This window comes from Ursus arctos, unplaced genomic scaffold (genome assembly GCF_023065955.2).
Source record: "Ursus arctos isolate Adak ecotype North America unplaced genomic scaffold, UrsArc2.0 scaffold_6, whole genome shotgun sequence".
Taxonomy (NCBI): Eukaryota; Metazoa; Chordata; class Mammalia; order Carnivora; family Ursidae; genus Ursus; species Ursus arctos.
Window position 1 is genome coordinate 48,455,222 of NW_026623078.1, and position 18,822 is coordinate 48,474,043.

The 18,822-nt window shown below is 48.8% G+C and overlaps 1 protein-coding gene across 1 annotated transcript in view; it reads left to right on the forward strand.

Moving 5' to 3' along the window:
* The window catches only part of PTDSS1 (phosphatidylserine synthase 1), a 62,817-nt gene extending 54,939 nt beyond the window's left edge, over positions 1 to 7,878 (forward strand). Inside the window, exons 11-13 of the mRNA XM_026495690.4 lie at positions 3,976 to 4,044; positions 4,782 to 4,851; positions 6,790 to 7,878. Of these exons, the coding sequence (XP_026351475.2) occupies positions 3,976 to 4,044; positions 4,782 to 4,851; positions 6,790 to 6,899 (249 nt within the window). The 3' untranslated portion in view covers positions 6,900 to 7,878. The remainder of the gene's footprint in view (positions 1 to 3,975; positions 4,045 to 4,781; positions 4,852 to 6,789) is intronic.
* The last annotated feature ends 10,944 nt before the right edge of the window (positions 7,879 to 18,822 follow it).

The window sequence follows — 18,822 nt, forward strand, 5'->3', positions numbered from 1 at the left end:
TTGCTTACAAAGACTAAGTTTTTGTTGTCCTTTTGTCCCCACTGATCTAGTACAGTCTCTGATGCGTAGGACTCACTCGGCAAACGCATGGAGGACAAAGGAGTGGGTTCAAGAAATAGAGGCCAGGAGAGACATCCAGGCAGGCTGAGAGACAGGCACGTGCAAAGACATGCAGCAAAGATGGCACCCCTTTTGGGGCACAAGAGTGAGTGAGGAGAGTAAGGTGGGGGAGGGAACAAGGGACGTCTGCTTGGGAAGGACCCTTGTGTGTCTGTAGTTGGAGATCTAAGGATGGTCATTCAGTGGGAAGACCCTGGTTCACAGAGAAAGGCTGCACGGGGTGAGTGAGTCTGGGGGGAGGAGAGGTGCTGTCTGAGGGTGTTGAGGGTCCCAAGCAAGAAATGACGGAGGCTGACCCAAGGCAGTGGCATGGAAAGATACAGAGAGAGGGCTGGATTTGTTTATTTATTTTTAAAAGATTTTATTTATTTATTTGAGAGAGAGGGAGAGAGAGCACGAGTGGAATGAGGGGAAGAGGGAGAAGCAGATACCCCGCTGAGCAGGAAGTCGGATTTGGGGGATATCAGAGAAGTCCATGGAGTGAAAGGAGATGAATTTGATTAGGGCATTAGGGTTTGAGGGACCCTTAGAACTTAAAGGCAAAGATGCCCTCTGTCATTAGAAATTCCAGTCTGTCCAGTAACACTGGGAAGACTTGGTCAGCTGTGGAGGTGAACGAGTTGAGGGCCACTGGTGCACAGGGAGTGGTTGGAGCCACTGGATTCAGTTAGGGGAAGGAGCCGGGGTAGGAGAGGGGGTGTGGGGGAGGCGGGCAGGAAAAGCTGGCTGAGGATGGGATTCTTTGGAGCAGCCACATTTAAGAGGCTGGGCCTGAGAAACAGCCCCAGGAGATCAGGCCTTTGAAGATGAAGCAGAATCCCCTGATGAGTGTTATCAGTGATGAGTGCCACGGAGGGGGGACCTGGCCTGAAAAGAGGCCATTGGCTGGGTTGATTAGGGGTCCCCACTGCCCATATTCAGGGCCTTTATTAAACATTAAGATTGGTCTCAAACTCAGAAGGGAGGTGAACATTATTCCATAGGAGAGTTAAGTGTGGCCAGGCCTCCCTTACTACTCAGAAAAACTAAGCCCCTAATTATTCCCCTTGCTTGGTAAGAGAACAGGTCCAGACCTTGAGATGAAGGCAGAAGCAGAGATCCCGTATGCTGGTTACCAAGCTTCTCCTCAACAGTTGTCTGGTCAGTCATCGTAAATTTGCCTGCTCATTACTCTAACTGGAAGGCAAGCCAGGTCTTACGCCCTCATTGCCACCACACCCCTGCTTGTGTGCCGCCTTGGCCCTCATCCCACATGTTTTTCTTTCTCTTTTTTTTCCTTTCCCTTTCTTTAAACAAAATCTGTACAATCGCTATTTTAAATCCAGGCCTTGACATTTTAAGTGGATATGAGGCCAGATTTTCACAGGTGTGATTGCAGACCTGTAAATTACAAGCTTTTGTCTCCTGGGACAAGTGTGAAATGGGCCCCTAAGTACCCAGGTGAAGTGGTAAATTTGGCCACCACAGCAGTTCCTTTGTGTGGCGATTGTGATGATAAGCACCTGTCGCTCACCACCTGCCAGTGTTTGCCTGCCTGCAAATTGCAAAGCCCATTCAGCCTGAGCACGCCACAGCTGCTGCCACCTGCCCTCTCAGGGACAGGGCTGGGGAAGGCCGAGCTCCACACTCCTGCCCTCCAGTGGGCAGAATTCGCAATGACAGCCAGCCTCCTGCTCACGGCCCCTTAGTCTAGTGGAGTGACAGCTGTCTGTCCAGCCTCCTGGTCTGGGGAGGTGGAACCTGCCCCCCACTCCCCACTCCCCACCCCCAAACCTAGGACAGTCTGTTTTGCTCTTTTTAAAGGAGCAAACACATACCTAAGCTTGACACTTTGCAAATCCTCTAGGCTTCCCCACTCTTTCCATCCCATGAAAATGGTACATTTAATGGTGGTGTATATTAGAAATCTTGAGCAAGGCCCAGAATATGTTAAAGGTTAGAAGTTATTTTCATTTTATCATCTTAATATATTCATTCATTGTCTGATTTTTTGATGGGGAAGGCTATGAGCTTCCTTCTCTTGAGATCCCTCATCTGCTGATGTACGCCACCTTGCATATGGCTTTAAAATAAATGAACCAGTGGGTCTCACATTTCATGTTGTCTCCACCACACCAGTACTCCCACTTCACTGACGTAGAAGAAGGCCCTCCACAGCGCTCGGACTCCTGTCTTTTTTGCACTTAAGATGACACTGCGCACCTAGCAGGCACTCAGTAAACATGGCTGACCGACAGGAAGTGGGCCAGAGCTATGCATGCTGGGCTGATGAGAATTCAGAGCCCCTGCCTTCCCTGCAGGCTGGGCTCCACCCTCGGGTCTGGGGCTGGTGCAGAGGGATGCTGCTGGTGCTGCCTGTTCCCAGGGATGCTTTTCTTTCTTTGGGGATGGGTGAATGAATGGCTGGCTGGCTGGATACAGATATAAGGATGTATAGACATCATATCAATGATTTATTTATCTCTGCAGCCATCCCTAAAAGTTGGATCCAGGAATACCAAGGGACCTGTGTCCAGGCCCTGGTTTGCCACAAACTAGCTGCGTGCCTTTGAAAAGGCCATTCGCCTCTCTGAACATTCATTGCTCTTCTATGAAATAAGAGGAGTTGAAATGAATGCTATCTGACAGGCAGCCCTTTGGGATCTAAAGTTATGATTCTTGGAAAGAATTAAACTTAATCAAGAAGAGAAGGTTCTGCCATGACTTTACAACTGTTCGAATGGTTGGTTCAAGGTGACAGTTCCCAACAGGAAATTCAGAGGAAGAAACGGAGGTCAGACAGTGAAGGTGCTTTGGTGTTGGTGATTCCTAAGGCAAGGAATCCCGAAGACAGGGAACTGGGATGGACAGTCATCTTGCTTTGTTTTGTTTTGTTTTGTTTTGGTGATTCACTTATAGTCGGGAAGGTCAGGCCTGGCTGGAGGGCCTGGCGGGAACTCATCTGTCTCACTCCCCCTCTCTCCTTCAGTGCTCCAGCAAGACAACCAGAAACTTCTCCCTGATTTTTAGTGTCTGGGCACATTTGAAGATTTTGGATTTCCGTAGATGCTATTCTTTGCTTAAATTAGAGTATAATTTAGGGTGTGGTGCAAGGTGGGTGGGGGAGTTGTCAGGGGAAGTAGAAGTTATCCCTGCCTCTGGGTACCCACGGAGCACTCCCTTCTCATTTCCCTCAGGGGCTTGCTTCCAAAGCGGTTTTGTTTCCTCTGTATTTTCCTATCTACTTACAGAAGAAAAACAAAAGCAACCAGAACTGGGGCTGGGGTGGGGCCACTGAGACAAAAAAGGGGTTGAGAAAGCAGAGTCACCGGGTTGTCAGTCCTCGATGCCCACCACTGTGATTCCAGACCGCGTGAAACTCTTTTCTCCTTTAGAGCTCCTCTTCGCCACAGAGGCTGACCGCTGGAGTCCTTGTAACTTCTCGGTGCTGTTGGCAGAGGATGGGCCCCGAGAACCAGATGTAAAGTATAGGAAATCCTATACGTCTCTCAAGGAAAACCTGCAAACCTGTGCAGACAACGCATTCCACCTTATCCGCCATCGAAAAATGATCTTGCGTTCTGATTATCGGCGTCATAAGTAGTCACGAGGGTCTCATCGTAACTCTTGTCCGGAGCTTTGGGGGATGACCTCCCCCGCTCACTCACACACACACACACACACACACACACACACACACACACACACTCGTGTCCCGGGGTCCATCTCTGCCATTGTGTAACCAGTGTCCTAGGAGAGATGGCAAAACCGCATCGAGCTATCTCGCGTGTGTTACTATCGAAACCCTGAAATCCTGGGAAATGGGATTTTTTGGTGCAACGTTGTGTATGAAATGTACTTGTTTTTCTCTTCCAGGCTTTCACCACCTTCCTGTGTCTCTATGGTATGGTTTGGTATGCAGAGCACTATGGTCACCGAGAAAAGGTATGGAAGGGAAGGCAGAGTTGGTCCCTCTTTAAAATGATCACACCCTGCTTGGAGCTTTAGCGGGGGGTGTTCATCTGAGAACATGGCATGGCCAACACTGAGCTCGCGGCTCCAGTCTTGGCTACCGTAGAAACGTAACCAGCTCAGGATTCGTCCCCGATCAGTGGCTGCCCATGCTTGTGTGTGCCCTGCTCACTAGGTCACTATTTTTATCCTCCTTTTGTAAAGGGGTTTAAAACCCAGTTACGTGTCTGTTTAAAAATAACATTGCACAGAGAGGCCTGGACTGGTTTTTGAAAGGCTGGGTTTTCTTCCCGGCCCTTGTACGTTGTGCGGGCCTCCTTGTGACCCAGCCTTGGGCTCCCTGCTCACAAAACACCTGCCCTGCCCGCCTCGTAGAAGACACAGGGGTTACGGTTAGGAAACGGACGTGAGCGGGCTGAAAGCGCTGCGCTGTGTTGGTAGTCTACGCAAAGTGTAGTATCTTCTTAAGTAAAATACGGCTTTCGTCCTTGATTCATACCCTAAGTCTGAGGAACTGACGGTACTTTCTAGAAGATTGATGCTGTAGCCCCTGGGAGAGGGTGGTGGTTTTATAGCTGAGGAGCAGAAGCGTGAGGAGTTTCTGCCACTTGCTGGTGACGCAGGGGCGGGGCAGCCTCACTTGCTGGCCTTGCTCCCCCCACCCCGGGGAGCACTTGAAACTCCATCACTAAGTTTGCCTCTCTCCCCAGACGTACTCAGAGTGTGAAGATGGCACGTACAGTCCAGACATCTCCTGGTCTCATGGGAAAGGCTCAAAAGGTATCTCTCTCTCACTCACTGTTTAAAACTTTATTGGGCTCTCTTCCTCCTGAGGCCCAGTAACGAGATTTGCAATCAATATTTATCCTCTGAATGTTGATAAACGTACGCCCTGAAGGCTCTCAGACCTCCTCATCACATGTCATCCGTTACCTGTTCATGAAACCTGCAAAGTACTGGCCAGATCTGCCCAAGAAACTTGCCTCATAAGAAGAGGCGCCACGTGGTTCTGCCTTTTCTGAGACGGGAGAATGTCACGAGGCCTGCAGCCGTCTCAGGCGCCCTGATGGGAATGTTCTTCCTCCTGGCTTTTGTCATGAGTGAAAAGGGTTAGGAAGAATTACTTACCAGGAGGAGAGGTCCCCCAGAAGAGGCAGGTTGATTTAATTATATTGATTCAAGAGACAGACCAGTATGAGAGAGATTTCAATAGGGGAGCCAGGGATCTTGAGCCTTTTGGAAAGATTTGGGGCCACCTGGCTATTTTAAGGAATTAGGCTTGTGGAATGATACCAAAGAGGCTCCGCTGGACAGTAAGGTCTTGTCAGTTCTCGTGAGCTGATTGGAGGGCTTGGCTGAACGGAGAGAATTATGAATGCTGGAGACCATGAATTTGAGCTCACAGAATTGCTCAGAGAAACCATGGGCCCAGGGAGAGGAAAGCACTACTGTTGGCATTGCTTTCCCGAGTTTTCTGGGGGTCAGGCTTTTCAGAGTGCTTTCCAGGGAAGAGGCGAGAATGCTCCCTGCTGAGTGGCCAGGCGCCCTTTCTGAGACTCCTGAATCAAGGAGTTGATGGGCACCCTGTTTTGGAATGCTGATACTAGTGGGCAGAGGGGTTCCCTGGGGCTCCCTCATTCAGAACCATCTCCTCACAGATTGATTCTGGGCACTTCTAAGCCCTTCTCCATTGAAAAGACTGCAGGAAGTAGGCAGTGGTAGAGATATGTTTAAATGAAAGGTAGACAAAATAGTTTAAAAAAAAAAAACAAACTTCAGAGTGGTTGAAGAATCTCTTGGACTAAGCCAAATGGCCCTTGCAATGGAGACCAAAACTCAGGGAACTTTTTATGTTTTTCGTGGCTGTCTTGGGTGGAGGGCCTGGATCTGAGCCCTGGAGCAGAGAACTGTGTGGCTTGACTGCTGGGCTGGAGGGTGGCCATGTGCTCAGCCTCAGGGCAGAGCCAGCCAGATGCCAGGCAGTCGTGCTTCTCCCCCAAGCCTTACACCCCACTACCTGGAAGCCCCCCCCCCCAACCTGGCTGACACCTGCTGGTTGCTCAGCATCCCACTGATGTGGAAGTTTTTCTCTGAGGTCTCAAACAAATAATAAGTGTGGCAGATGATGCTGTCCCCACAGACCGTGAGCATCTCGAAGGTGTGTGGCATCCTCAGTGGGAGGCTCCAGAGCTGTCCTGAGCAGCAGGGGCCTGGTTTTTAACGCTGCTGTCTGGATCAAATGATAGAGGGCATAGTATCTTTAATTTTGTAGAGTCAGGAACCCTTTCAGTTTGGGGATGTAGAAACTCTAGTGTGTAAATGGGTCAAGGCATGGAAATCTAGGAGATGCCTCCCTTGGTTGGAAGAGTAGACCCGAATCCTGGCCCCTTGTGCTTTGATTTCATTTGTCCTCTCCCTTCTGGAGCGCATCACCGCGAACACAGTCCATCTTACACAGCGAGAATGTAAAAATTCTTTAGAACAGCCCGCCTCCATCCGCTTGGATACACCGGCCATACCAGCTCGGTGCTGGGTTTCCGGGCCTTGCCTTCGTGTATGCATGAGGCCACTAGATGGAGTGCAAGTATCAGCAGAAGAGCCTGCACTTAGGGCCGGCCCAGGGTGGCCCGAGCAAGCAGGGAGAGCTGCAGATCTGAAGAGCGAGCCCGCAGCCCTGCATAGCCACGGTGACGGGCGTATTCTCATTCCTTTGGCCAGGTTCTGAAGACAGCCCACCCAAGCATCCAGGCAACAACGAAAGCCACTCTTCCAGAAGAAGGAATCGACATTCCAAGTCAAAAGTCACCAACGGAGTGGGAAAGAAATGAAAAGAGCCTGGCTCGTCGCAGATGTCCCAGAGAGTGCCTAGAACTGAGAGGGGAAATGGAATGGTGTGGACCTCCCTGCGAGGAGGGCAAACATGCAGTGCCATCAGGACGAGGAGAGGGGGCTCGGGGTTCGTTATTTGAGAGCGTGAGTCTTGTTTCCCACAGGCCCGGCCACCCCAGGCAGCTTACTGCCTGGGATCCTTTGCCAATTCGGGGTCTCTTCCAACTTCAGCACTTGGCTTGCAGTCACTGGTAGGAGTGCGGAGCGTTGGCGGGCAGGCACAGCTGCTCCCTCCCGCCGCCCCAGGGCAGCGCTGCGCTTGCCTGTACTGTGGCCTCGGGTCCCTGAGACAGGCATTTGTTCGCGCACCTGCAAACTGGTGACCAGTCTTTCTCTTTCTGAATCTGCGTCTCCCATTCGACTGATTGGTCTAAGTCCAGGCCCCCCTTCTGTCTTTTATTTTATCGTTGTTAGTGTTTGGTTTTAAGTTAGAAGCCACTGCTGAAATTGAGCTGGAGAGGGCGCTTCTCTCTCCCGGAGACAAAATGGGGGAGAACGTTGGTGTCACTCTCTCGAAGACACATCCCCTCTTGAGGACCTTAAACCTCGCGAGGGTGGGTGGAAACTGGTCTGAGGAAAGATGCCCTACCCACAGAGGCTCGCGGGCTTCAGGTTAGAACCCGTTCCGTTCGTTCCCGATGTCGTTTGTCCTGACGTATCCACAGTGCACAGAAGCGAAGCTCCTTGCGGGCAGCGCACACCGGGCTTCTCTCCCAGCCAGGTGCCTTCTGCATTGTGTCGGTTTTCCTCCCACGCTGTGTGGCTGACATTGTCTTTTAGTCCCATGTGAGGTGCTGGTGAGTATTACCTTTCATCTGTGCCATGCTCTAGAACATTTACTTACCCTGATAGTTCACCACCTCTGATGGATTCCTGTTTTAAATAAAATAATTCACGTTAAAGGCCATCAAAGACAAATCTCTGTAAAGTGCTCATTTCTTTGCATCGCGTTGGTATTTTTTACCATTTGTAAGCAATCACCGTATTCTTCAAGTGACTTTAGGATAATGTGAATGCATACGTGCTTTATACAGTGCTACGAGAGAGGAAGAAACATAGGTATCTTAGAGGGCTTACGGACACAGGTTCTGTTTCCTCAGATCCCCGGGTGATCCACGGGAAATTAACAACATCGTCGGTGTGTTCATGTGGTGATGGTTACACCCACCGAGTTGGATTTTTTTCCCTCGAGCAAGAGGCCAGTCCTCAGCCGATTGGCTTAGAGATCTAAATCTGCCAGAAGAAATCCTGTTGTTCCTTCATTTCCCAGAGCAGAATTTTCCGTGTCTTTTCCCCCTTTAAGGAAATCTTTCACCCTAGAAGTGTCATGTTTTTCTTTCTCTGCAAAGGAAGTCCGGGGTGAAGGGGTTAAATGAATCATGCAAAGCCGGGGTCACATCCTGTGCCCTGGGCTTCCAGCGACCACTTGGGTGAGAGCGTCACCCAGCCTTGCTTCAGCAGCCAGGCACATTGCCAGTGGAGGGGCACGGTGACTGGGGGAGTCGGCTGTGATGGGTTCCCCGCCCCCCACCCCGCTCCGCATTCACATGTGGTCCACACGACAGCCCTGACCTTCCCAGAAAGGGCTGAGAGAGCAGAGGTGCTCCTTGGATAAACCCACCTACACTTTCATATCCCGTCAAAGAGGTGTTTTTAAAGCATAGGTACAACGCGAAGTTTCCTTGCAAGTGAGTTTGTTTCGTTTCCTCATGCTTTCTGCTTTTCTGAGCACCGAGTGCCTGAGTATATCACAGTATCCTTATGTGGTCTACCTCGACTCTCCTTCCTATGCCTGGCCCACATCCTGGAGTGTTTCCAAGTTCATTGTCTAGGAGAGCTGGGCCTGGCACTGGAACGCTCCTGATTCATAGCTCAGTAACTGGTGCGGCACGTTCCTTTCTCCGGGGCCAGAGGAGGGCGGGGGGGGGGGGGGTGGTACCCGTTCAGCACGCGGCGGCTGACTGTCCCATGGGATATCCGAAAAGCAAAGTGCACATGAGACCGTTTCTCCATGGCCTTGTCTGAAATCCCAGCAAAGGCCTCAGGTACTGTCTGTGCCTGCTCTCTCAGTTTTGTTTTTTAAGATTTTATTTATTTATTTGACACAGAGAGAGACAGCCAGCGAGAGAGGGAACACAAGCAGGGGGAGTGCAAGAGGAAGAAGCAGGCTCCTAACGGAGGAGCCTGATGCAGGGCTCAATCCCAGGACTCCGGGATCCTGCCCTGAGCCGAAGGCAGACGCTTAACGACTGAGCTACCCAGGTGCCCCCTGCTCTCTGAGTTTAAATTTTCTTTTTCTCCCTTTCTGTAAAAGCTCTTTGACACAGTTGTTACAAAACCAGTGCTATCCGTGACTGGCCAGAGCCTCAGCTGCCATTCCTCCTAGAAACCATACTGCTGGCTTTGGCTTACTTTTCTACTTGTTTCTTTGGAAATGGACCTCACATTGATGGAAATAGACCAGAGGCATCATTTAATATCAGAAACGATTCGATTGCAGATCATCTCACATTCGCCATTTGCAAACCGCCCTCTTAAAAGACACCATTGTTTTGGACATAATGTGCAAAGAATGTTTCACGTCTTTTTCTCCATAAGTAGCATTGTGCCGAGTGTTAGGTACCTTTTCCTTTTTGTCCTTCTTGGTCTTTCCATGGCCTTTCCCTGCTTTCCTTCTGTCTGCTTTCACCGTTTGTAGAAGACATGGCCAAACGGCTCCCACAGCAATGCTAGGACATTTCATTGACCTGTTAAGCATTTTGATGATAAAAGACATCCCATAAATGCCAGCCTTATTTTCACTAGAACTTCTTCTATAGTGAGCTCGTGAGTAAAGTACTCACCCAGGAGAAATAAAATAAAATTCTTTCCCAAACACAGCAGGCTCAGCCCTAGTGATCTCCCGTCCGAAGCTGCATCTCTGAGTGGTAGTCTCTTTGTCCAGGATCTCCCTTTGGAAGCGGACACCGGATTGTTTCGTTTGTTTCTAAGAGTGCACGTGGTCAGACCCTTACGGCGGGGAGGCTAAACGCAGGGTGGAATAGAGCTACCCGTTCACCATTGAAAACCGGACTGAAGTGAGCACGTTCAACACAGGGGGTCTGACTTGTGTGCTCTTTGAATTATGCCCAGCGCCTCCTGCGGAATTCCTGGGCCCACCACGGTGTTCACCAGCTGGGCTTCATTGATAGTGTCAGAGAAACCAGGAGTCCCACAGGCAGGCTATCGTAATCCTCAGTACATTTCCCACTATGTGATTGAAATCAAGATGTGAGGAGAGCCAAGCCTTCTGTCCATCAGTGAGTGTTTCATCATAAATGCATGTCTTTCCTTCGTATGTGTGTGTGCATTTGCAAGGGTTATGTTTGAGATTTGGTGCTTCACGAGGGTCGACGTTAGTCATGGCTAAGACCGATGGGCTGCAGAGTCTCGTTGCTAGCCCGTAGTAGTTGAATTTTTACATTTCCTTGATCACATTTTATTCTAAACCTGATGCTAGGACTATCACGGGTGAAAGTCACAAAAATTTTTAATTGGTATTATTTTTGGTGCAATAAATACTTAACGGCATTTTTACTTTCCTCTCTTCTGTGAATTCAGAGGAATCATTTATGAATGTCATCCAAAGAAGGAGAAAAATAGTTGCGTGTGGTGTTTTGTTTTTTGTGGGTTTTTTTGGTTTGTTGGATGCTGAATTGTAAAAAATCTTCCTTGTCTCCTGTTCACTAAAACTGCCTTTATTCCAGTTCAGAAACTCATCTGTGACTTTGTCTATCTTGACATTCCCTTTCTTGTAGCTTTGTTGGGTAGATTTTGAAGCGGCCTGTTCTATAAGAAAATATCTGTTGTTAAAGTCTCACACCATTAAGGATCTGTAACAGGTCCAAGTAGCTCCAAGGCCTCCCATGACTAACCTTAGCTTTTATTACACGTCACGATCCTCTGGTTGGAAATCGGTCTCTATGTACAGCACACCTGGCTGGCTGGAGGGATGGGTGACAGGCAGGCTTCCTACTTACAGTGTTGGCAAAGGGACTCCAAGGTCCCCAGCATTCTTGTCCTCTTAGAGCAAGGAGAAGAGCATTGGCAAATCCATCCCCTTCTCATAAACCCAGTGAGGACAGGAACATCATTCAAGAAAATAGAATTTGCTCAAGAGTTTTGCTTTCATAGCTGATGCAGCCAACCACCAGCCTCCTTTGCCATTCTGGGCTACATGTGAACCTCTTGTGCCCTGGGTAGTAATTATTTTTTTCTTTGTGATTGGAAGGCTCTGAAAACATGTTCAGAGGGCCTGCAAGTTGTGGGCACCGATAATGTCCCACAGTGTCTGGAAGGTTTTTTTAGATCTGCCTGGCCTCCACCCCCACCCGCAATGCTGTCTCCCCTGGGCCTCAGATGCTGTTGTTTCCATATAGGCCGTGTCCCCGTTGTAGAAGGGTGCTCAGGAAAGGAGACTCGTGATTCTACAAACCACAGGAAATAAGGTTTGTTTGCCTTTAAAAGAAAAGAAAAATCTGAGAATAAAGAACCAAAATAATGTGTTTTCATGTCTAAAGTATACATAGAATAGCCTTAATTATGGTGTCAAATCGCAGGCAGGGTTTATGTAATAATCCATCCTGGAAAACCTGGACTATAAACCTTAACTATTCCCGCTCACCTGACAAAGGGCTGCTTTGGCTCGTTCTCGTCAATCTGACTGCACACGTCGTGGACTGATTAGGTATTTTACGGTTGCAACCCAGGAAGGGCTTAAGAAGGATCTCCAGCTTTCAAAATGTTTAGAATCCTCTACCTAGTTTTGGAGTGGACAAAATCCAGATCAGGAGCAAGGGGATGAGTTTCATGGGCCACTGCTAACATATCTTCCAGACAGGCTTTCAGAGGACTGGAAACCTTGGAAAGACCTCTGGGCGAGGCTGTTAGGACCCCCCTTGCTCCCCTGAATCTTCCTAGGGCCGCAGTAGCGCTCAGCTGGCTTTGCTCGTGACTGACACCAGGATGGCATTTTCAATTCCAGGAGAAAAGGGCGTCCCTGAAACCGCCCCTCACCTGCCCTGTGGGTTCAGGTGTATGTATGTAGTGTGTTCTTTTTGAAATCAGTGAGTTTGGTGGTGGTAGCCCCATGTTCTGGGGTCATGAAGCTCAGGGAAGGAGTACACAGGCATTAGAGGCTGTCGGATCAGCACAGAGCCTAATGCTCTTTCTTCCACTCAAGCTCCTGGACTCAATTCTTGTGCACAGGTCTCACGCCCCATTGCCAGACCAGAGCCTCCACAGACTTGCCGCCACCTTGCTTCCAGCCAGCATCCATGGCACACATGTGGACAGTGAGAAGCCTGCTCAAATGGGGGAGCCCAGGCCCTTGTCTGCCCTCGCCCTGGAAGGCGATAGTGCGACTCCTCTCTCAGGTGCTCGCTGTGTTAGGGGTGGCTGAACGCCCAGCTTCTGTCCACATGTTGGCTTCCCGTGTGATTTTGGCTGGTTGCGTGCTGGATGGAGGGAATAACTAGTGTCATATGAGGAGACGGACTCTGGCCTCATCAGCCCTTTGTATGGCCTCAAATGAGTCAGGATGTCGTTCCTTGAAGCAGGTCCCATCTCTGTTTGGGTTCTTTTCCTGATGTTTTGACGCATTCTGCAAACTGTCAGAAGGCAGTTCCTCAGCCTAAAGCAGCTCCCTGTACCCTCAGGAATCTGATTTATGATCTGGTGAGGCCATAAACCTCTGCTCTTCACTTCTGAAAAACAGCGAAGTATGGGAAAGAATGTAAATTATAAATACTGAATTCCTATGGTCAGCAATAACGGAATGGCCTGGGTGGTTTTTTTTTTTAATATGGTATGCATATGGCTTTGATTTCTAAGGGTCTGGGTCCCCCCCACACACACCATATTTCTAGGGAGAACAGAGAGCCGTGAACTGTTCCGCTGAGATACAAATGAGAGAGAGCAGTTTTCTGATGAGTCCCTGGCCAAATGCTTTGAAAGCCACTCTTCACAGAGGGACGGGATAGTAGGTGACTGTCACACACCCAGCACAGTCTGATGCTGACCTAGTGCCACGCCCCCCCAAACCAAACCTCGGTGTTCTCACTTAGCAAGCCCATGTCACCCCAGTCATAACTCTCTAGGAGGAGGTTTTCCTGTAAGATTTTTGAAACTCTCCACCTGTCCCTCTTATCAGTCAAGGTTCTGCGCTCTCACTGGGAGCAGACTTCTTACTGCTGCCACAGGCAGTCAGGAGAGCCGCAGAGTCATCCTGAAGACCAAACGGTCGCCTGGGTTCGAATTTTCATTCCAGTGGTGGGTCAGCTCCCGCTTCGATTTCACAAGCTGGGCAGAAGCAGCTCCCAGTCTGCTGAGGTGGGAAGGAACCGCTCGGTCGCCGTGTGAACTCCTCTTGCCGCCGGTCCCAGACCACGGACTACAACGCCCGGGATCGCTGTGCTGGCGTTTAGCACTTTTCCCCTTAAACCCGACCTCGACCCAGTTCACAAGGATGGGTGAAAGCTGAAAAAACAGCCAGAGTCTCAGAGTTCCCAAGCCTCTGTTATCATAGCCCCAGTCTGCCAGGGCATCTATTAAAGTCGATAGGATCGTGTGTTTCCGTGTGTGGTCAGCGAGGATGCTGACAGCAGAGCGGTGTGTGTGAGAATACGGCGCTTAAAGTCACAGTCGTGTCCACCCACAGACACACATACTCTCACGAGCACCTCTTCACCCCCACACTCGCCCTGCACGTCTCCCAGGCGTGTTCTTTGGACCACATTGGCTTCACAGAATGCCAGGCTCAGCTCGAGGGTGGGACCAGCCAGACCACACATAGGGCATGGACGAGAGGGCTAAGGTTCTCGAACACACCCAAGTGCGAGTGTACGTTTTGGCCACCCGGATCACCTCCACTGCGGGTCCCAATATTGTGTCTCTGCCGGAAGTTTCTGTTTATGGACATCCAAGTAATTTCAACAGAAACTGAAGATAAGCCCTACAGTGGAGGCCAAAGAAAATGTCTAGGTCAGTGGGGTGGTTAATTTTACGTGTCACCCCTGACTGGGCCGAGGGAGGCCTAGACGGCTAGTAAAACGTTATTTCTGGGTGTGTCAGCGAGGGTGTCTGTGGACGAGATTAGCATTTGAATCAGCAGGCTGAGTCAAGCAGATGGCCCTCACTAACGTGGGTGGGCATCCTCCAGTCCATTGAAGGCCTGAATAGAACAAAGAGGTGAAGGAAGGGCGAATTTGCTCTCCCCGCTTGAGCCGAGACATCCATCTTCTCGGACATTATTGCTCCTGGTTCTTGGGCCTTTCAAACTCCGACCATGACTCCCCCCCACACACACACACAAACATGCACAATTCTCAGGCCATTAGACTCAGACTGGATTACACCATCCACCAGCTTTCATGGTTCTCGAGCTTGCAGACCGTGGGTCGTGGGACTTCTTGGCCTCCATATCCACATTAGCCAATTCCTAACAAGTCTCATGTAGATAGATACAGATACAGTTATAGATCTAGATATAGATATCCTGTTGATTCTGTTCTCTGGAGAACCTTGACTAAGTACAGCCAGCCTTGTAATTGGACTGAGGTTTGTAAGTTAAAATAGGAAATGAGAAAATCAAAGTGGATCCTGGTTCACCAGCCAGGCACCCACCTCCTGTCTTCAGGATGAGCCCTCCTTTGGGGCCTCAGTATCCATCACTGCTGGGGACCAGCTAATTCATCCAGGAGATTCCCCTAAGCACAACCCCAAGAGGGAAGAGTTAAGCTTTACCCGCCCCCTCCTCGTGCCCTTTGGCCTCTCGGCAGCTCTGTCACCTGCCCGGAACAGCTTGCCCATAGCACATGCTGCAAGTGGGTGCCAGCTTACAAAGGCAGAACGACAAAGTTCTGCTGCCACAAATGCCCTGTTTCCCAGGGTTCTGGTTCTTTCCCTGCAAGGAGCTGGCGGATGTGCTCCATCTGATCTGACAGTTTCCAGAGGAGTTACTGCTCCCATGTGAGCCGCTTCCTTCCTGACCAGACCTGCAGCCCCTCTGGTTTTCAGATGGTGACAGCCGTGTTCTGGGAGGTTCTTTCCCGGAACCACAGGGGCTGCCCTGCCAGGGTCTGTGTCTGCCAGGCGTCTAGGGAAGATGTTCTTTCCATATCTTGCAAGACCTGGTTACTGCTTTAGTGAGAAAAGAGCCCCCAAAAGAAAGACACTTCCATTGGTCGTTCTCCCCAAAGTGAAATAATTCTCTCTCATCCTGCTAACTTTATCCTGCTGTGACCGGTTTAATTTGGGGAATTATTTTTGCTTTTGAACACAAATGTTCTTCCGTCTTGCATCTGCTTACCACAAGCTTTCCAAACAGGCAACGACAGACCATGGAGTAAAATGTTTTATCCGCTGGATAAAGCACTTATGTGTTTCCTCAAGAAAGCCATGTGCAACTTCCGCCTCTTCCGAGCAAGTGTCTCTGCGAATCTGACTTCTCTCGGGGGTTAACTAAGCCAAAACTCAATCACTCCCTTGGCTGCAGGGGGAGGCCCACCTGCCCTTCTGCAAGATTACAATCCCGTAATCAGCCTACCGATCCCTCCTGCTGTTGGAAGCCAGAAGACTGGGCTGTATTAAAAGATAGCTGAGGAAATGACACAGAATAACACATTTTCACGTCCTTTCCAGTCCAAAGAAAGTTGCTCCCAGATGCTGTTTCTGCCGTCCAACTCTGACTCGCAAACTGTTCAAGAAGGAGGTTGTGGCAAAGAGCCCGTGTGACCTAACCTTTGTGTTGTAACACACACACACACACACACACACACACACACACACACAGAGCCAGGAAGCCAGGAGACATTCGGAGGAAGGGGCCCAGGGTCAGCCCGTGCTCAAACCCCCATGGCACCCAGGTCGACACCAAGGTGCCCCTCTCACCCACTTGGCTACCGTCCCAAACAACAAACACAATAGCAAGTGTCAGCAAGGACGTGGAGAAACTGGAACCCTTGTGTGATGGTGGAACGTGAAATGGTGTAACTTCTGTGGAAAACAGTATGGTGGTTCTTCAAGAAATTAAAAATAGAGCTCCCAGATGGTCAGCAATCCCACTGGGTATATCTGGGTATATGTCCCAAAGAATTGAGGGCAGAGTCTTGAAGAGCTATCTGTACACCCGTGTTCACAGCAGCAGTAGTCACAATAGCTGGAACATGGCAGCAACCCCAGTGTCTCCGGATAGATGAATGGATAAAATGGGGTACAGACAGGCAATGGAATATTGTTCCACCTAAAAAGGAAGAGAATGCTGCAATATGCTGCCACACGGGAGAACCTTGAGGACCTGATGCTGAGTGAAGTGAGCCAGTCAAAGAAGGACAAATACCGTAAGAGTCCACTGACAGGAAGCACTGTGGTCAAGATCACAAAGACAGAAAGCATAACGGTGGTGGCCGGAGGCCGCGGGGAAGGTGGAAATGGACAGTTGTTATTTAATAGGTATAGAGTTTCAGTTTTAAAAGGTAAAAAGAGTCCTGGAGATGGATGGAGATGACGGTGGCACAACATTATGAATGTATTTAAAACCACTGAACTGTATACTTAAAATGGTAAATTTTATGTTCTGTATGTTTTACCACAATGACAAAGAAATTGGAAAAGAAAGAGAGAGAGAGAAAGAAAAAGAGAAGGAAGGAGGGAGGGAGGGAGAAAGAAAAGAAAAGAAAAGGAAAGGAAAGAAAAGAAAAGAAAAGAAAGAAAAGAAAAGAAAAAAGAAAGAAAAGAAAAAAGAAAAGAAAGAAAAGAAAAAAAAGAAAAAAATACACGGAGGCCCAGAGTAGTCAAGTAACTTGGCCAGAGTCACACAGCTGGCTGCACCAGCGCTGGGGTTTGGGCTGCCCGTGGATCCACACTCCCGTGCCCCTGCCCTTGTCCACCACGTCCCCCTACAAGTTACTGAAGTAAGTGAGCCATGTGTCGCTGGCGTAGCCACCAAGTCCCCCTGCGTTTAACATATTCGTCTTTTCAACTAAATTTCTTCCTCCCCCAGCTCTGTGTATGTCTCACCTTCAGAACCGGCTCCACCCTTGGAAGCCTTCCATCACTAACAAGTTTAGAATTTTAAAAGGCATCTACAAAAACAGAAAGCACGTAGATAGCCAGGGATGCTTACAAAAGAGGGACAGAACCCATGGAAAAGTCAAGTATCTGAAGCGGCCAAAGCCTGGGCTGCTATTTGGGAAGTGCTAAGGACAATTTTTTTAAAAGGAAGTAGGGAGAGTTTTTGCAAGTCACACAGAGGACAAGAAAGGAAAACAAAAGATTGGTGTCTGCTATTTGAAAAAAAGAGTTCAGTCTGATTATATTTTATTGTGTCTTATTTCCCTGCTGCAGAGCCTTCTGTGACTTCTCTTTGCTCTTGACTATGGCTCGTTGAGTCAAGTTCTGGCCCTCCCATGTACCATCTCCCCCCCGCCCCGCCCCTGCACTCCAGCCATTCTGGCCTGTTTTTATCACTCAAATATCCACCAGGGTCTCCCCCACCACATCCTGCCTCCCACTATTCCCCTAGTAAACTCATCCACGTCTTTTTGTTCTCAATTAGAACATTGCTTTGGTAGGAAGACCTTCATCAACACACAGACTAGCTTACCACCCCCACAGCACCATCTCCCTCCTCTTGTAACTCTTACTTCCTGTGCAACATCTGTCTTCCCTGGCAGATTATTGACTCCAAGACTGTTTTCCACTCTCAGATACCCAACACCTAACACACTAGGTATGTTTGTTGGAGGAATGAATTCTTGAATGAAAAAACGATAGAGGAAATAGGACGAGTCGATACATGCATGACACAGGAATATAGGATGGGAGAGATGAGGTTGGTCAGGAAGAACCTAAATGAAGTGAGAGATCATCCAGCTGGTTCTAGAAGGAAATGACTATGAATTAGCTAAGAGGAGGTCCATGGGAAGCAGTGGGAGAAACAAGTCTGACACAGAGTCAGGGAAGACAGCCTTGAGCACGAGGGAGTTATTTTAAAGATTTTCTTTATATGTTTCCCATCAACAGTATGATATACAAACTGGAAAAAGGCAGAACGTGCATTGGTGGAAGGGAGTCAGAGCCCAAGACACACCTACCTGTGTTAGAAATGTCAGCTCCAGGTAAACATTGTGTCAACGTGGTGCTGAATTTTAGAGCTGCTGTTGGTTCAACCCTGAGGAACAAGAAAGTGTCATTAGGAGAGAGGAGGACAGAGGTAGATTTTGAAAACTACAGATCAACACGCTTGGCATTAGTCCACAGTAAAGTTCTAGAACAAGTTATTAAAGGTGGTCTGTGACCATCTTTACAGAAGAAAGCATTAATCACTGAGCATTAGCTGAGGTTCACTACGAACAAACCATGCAAGGCTAATGTGTCCTTTTTCACAGGATTACCAGACTGGGAGATCAAATCTCAAACTTCAGAGTACAAATCCCATCTAAGTTAAAAAATAATTTTAAACGATTAAAAAAACAACCCACCTCAACTTTGAGAAACCCAGTATGCTAATATACTCCTCCTAGTCACAGTGCATATTAGCACATTAAAGGTTCTGAGAAATCCTGCACCAAAGAAACCTATTTAAAATACTCTATTGAGCAAATGTTCCACAGAACACACTTGGAGAAAGGATGGTTTGGGCAAATTTCAGCAAGGTGTTTTACAAAGTCTTTTATTGTATAAACTGTGAAGGAGGCGAAGAAATAATAGGGTTAAAAATAGCTCACTGGAATCACATTTGGGTAGACAACTGTACAAAGAACATTAGTTAGTCAATTAGTAGCCACTCTTTGGAAGGCTCTAATAGAATGTCTTGAGGCTTTG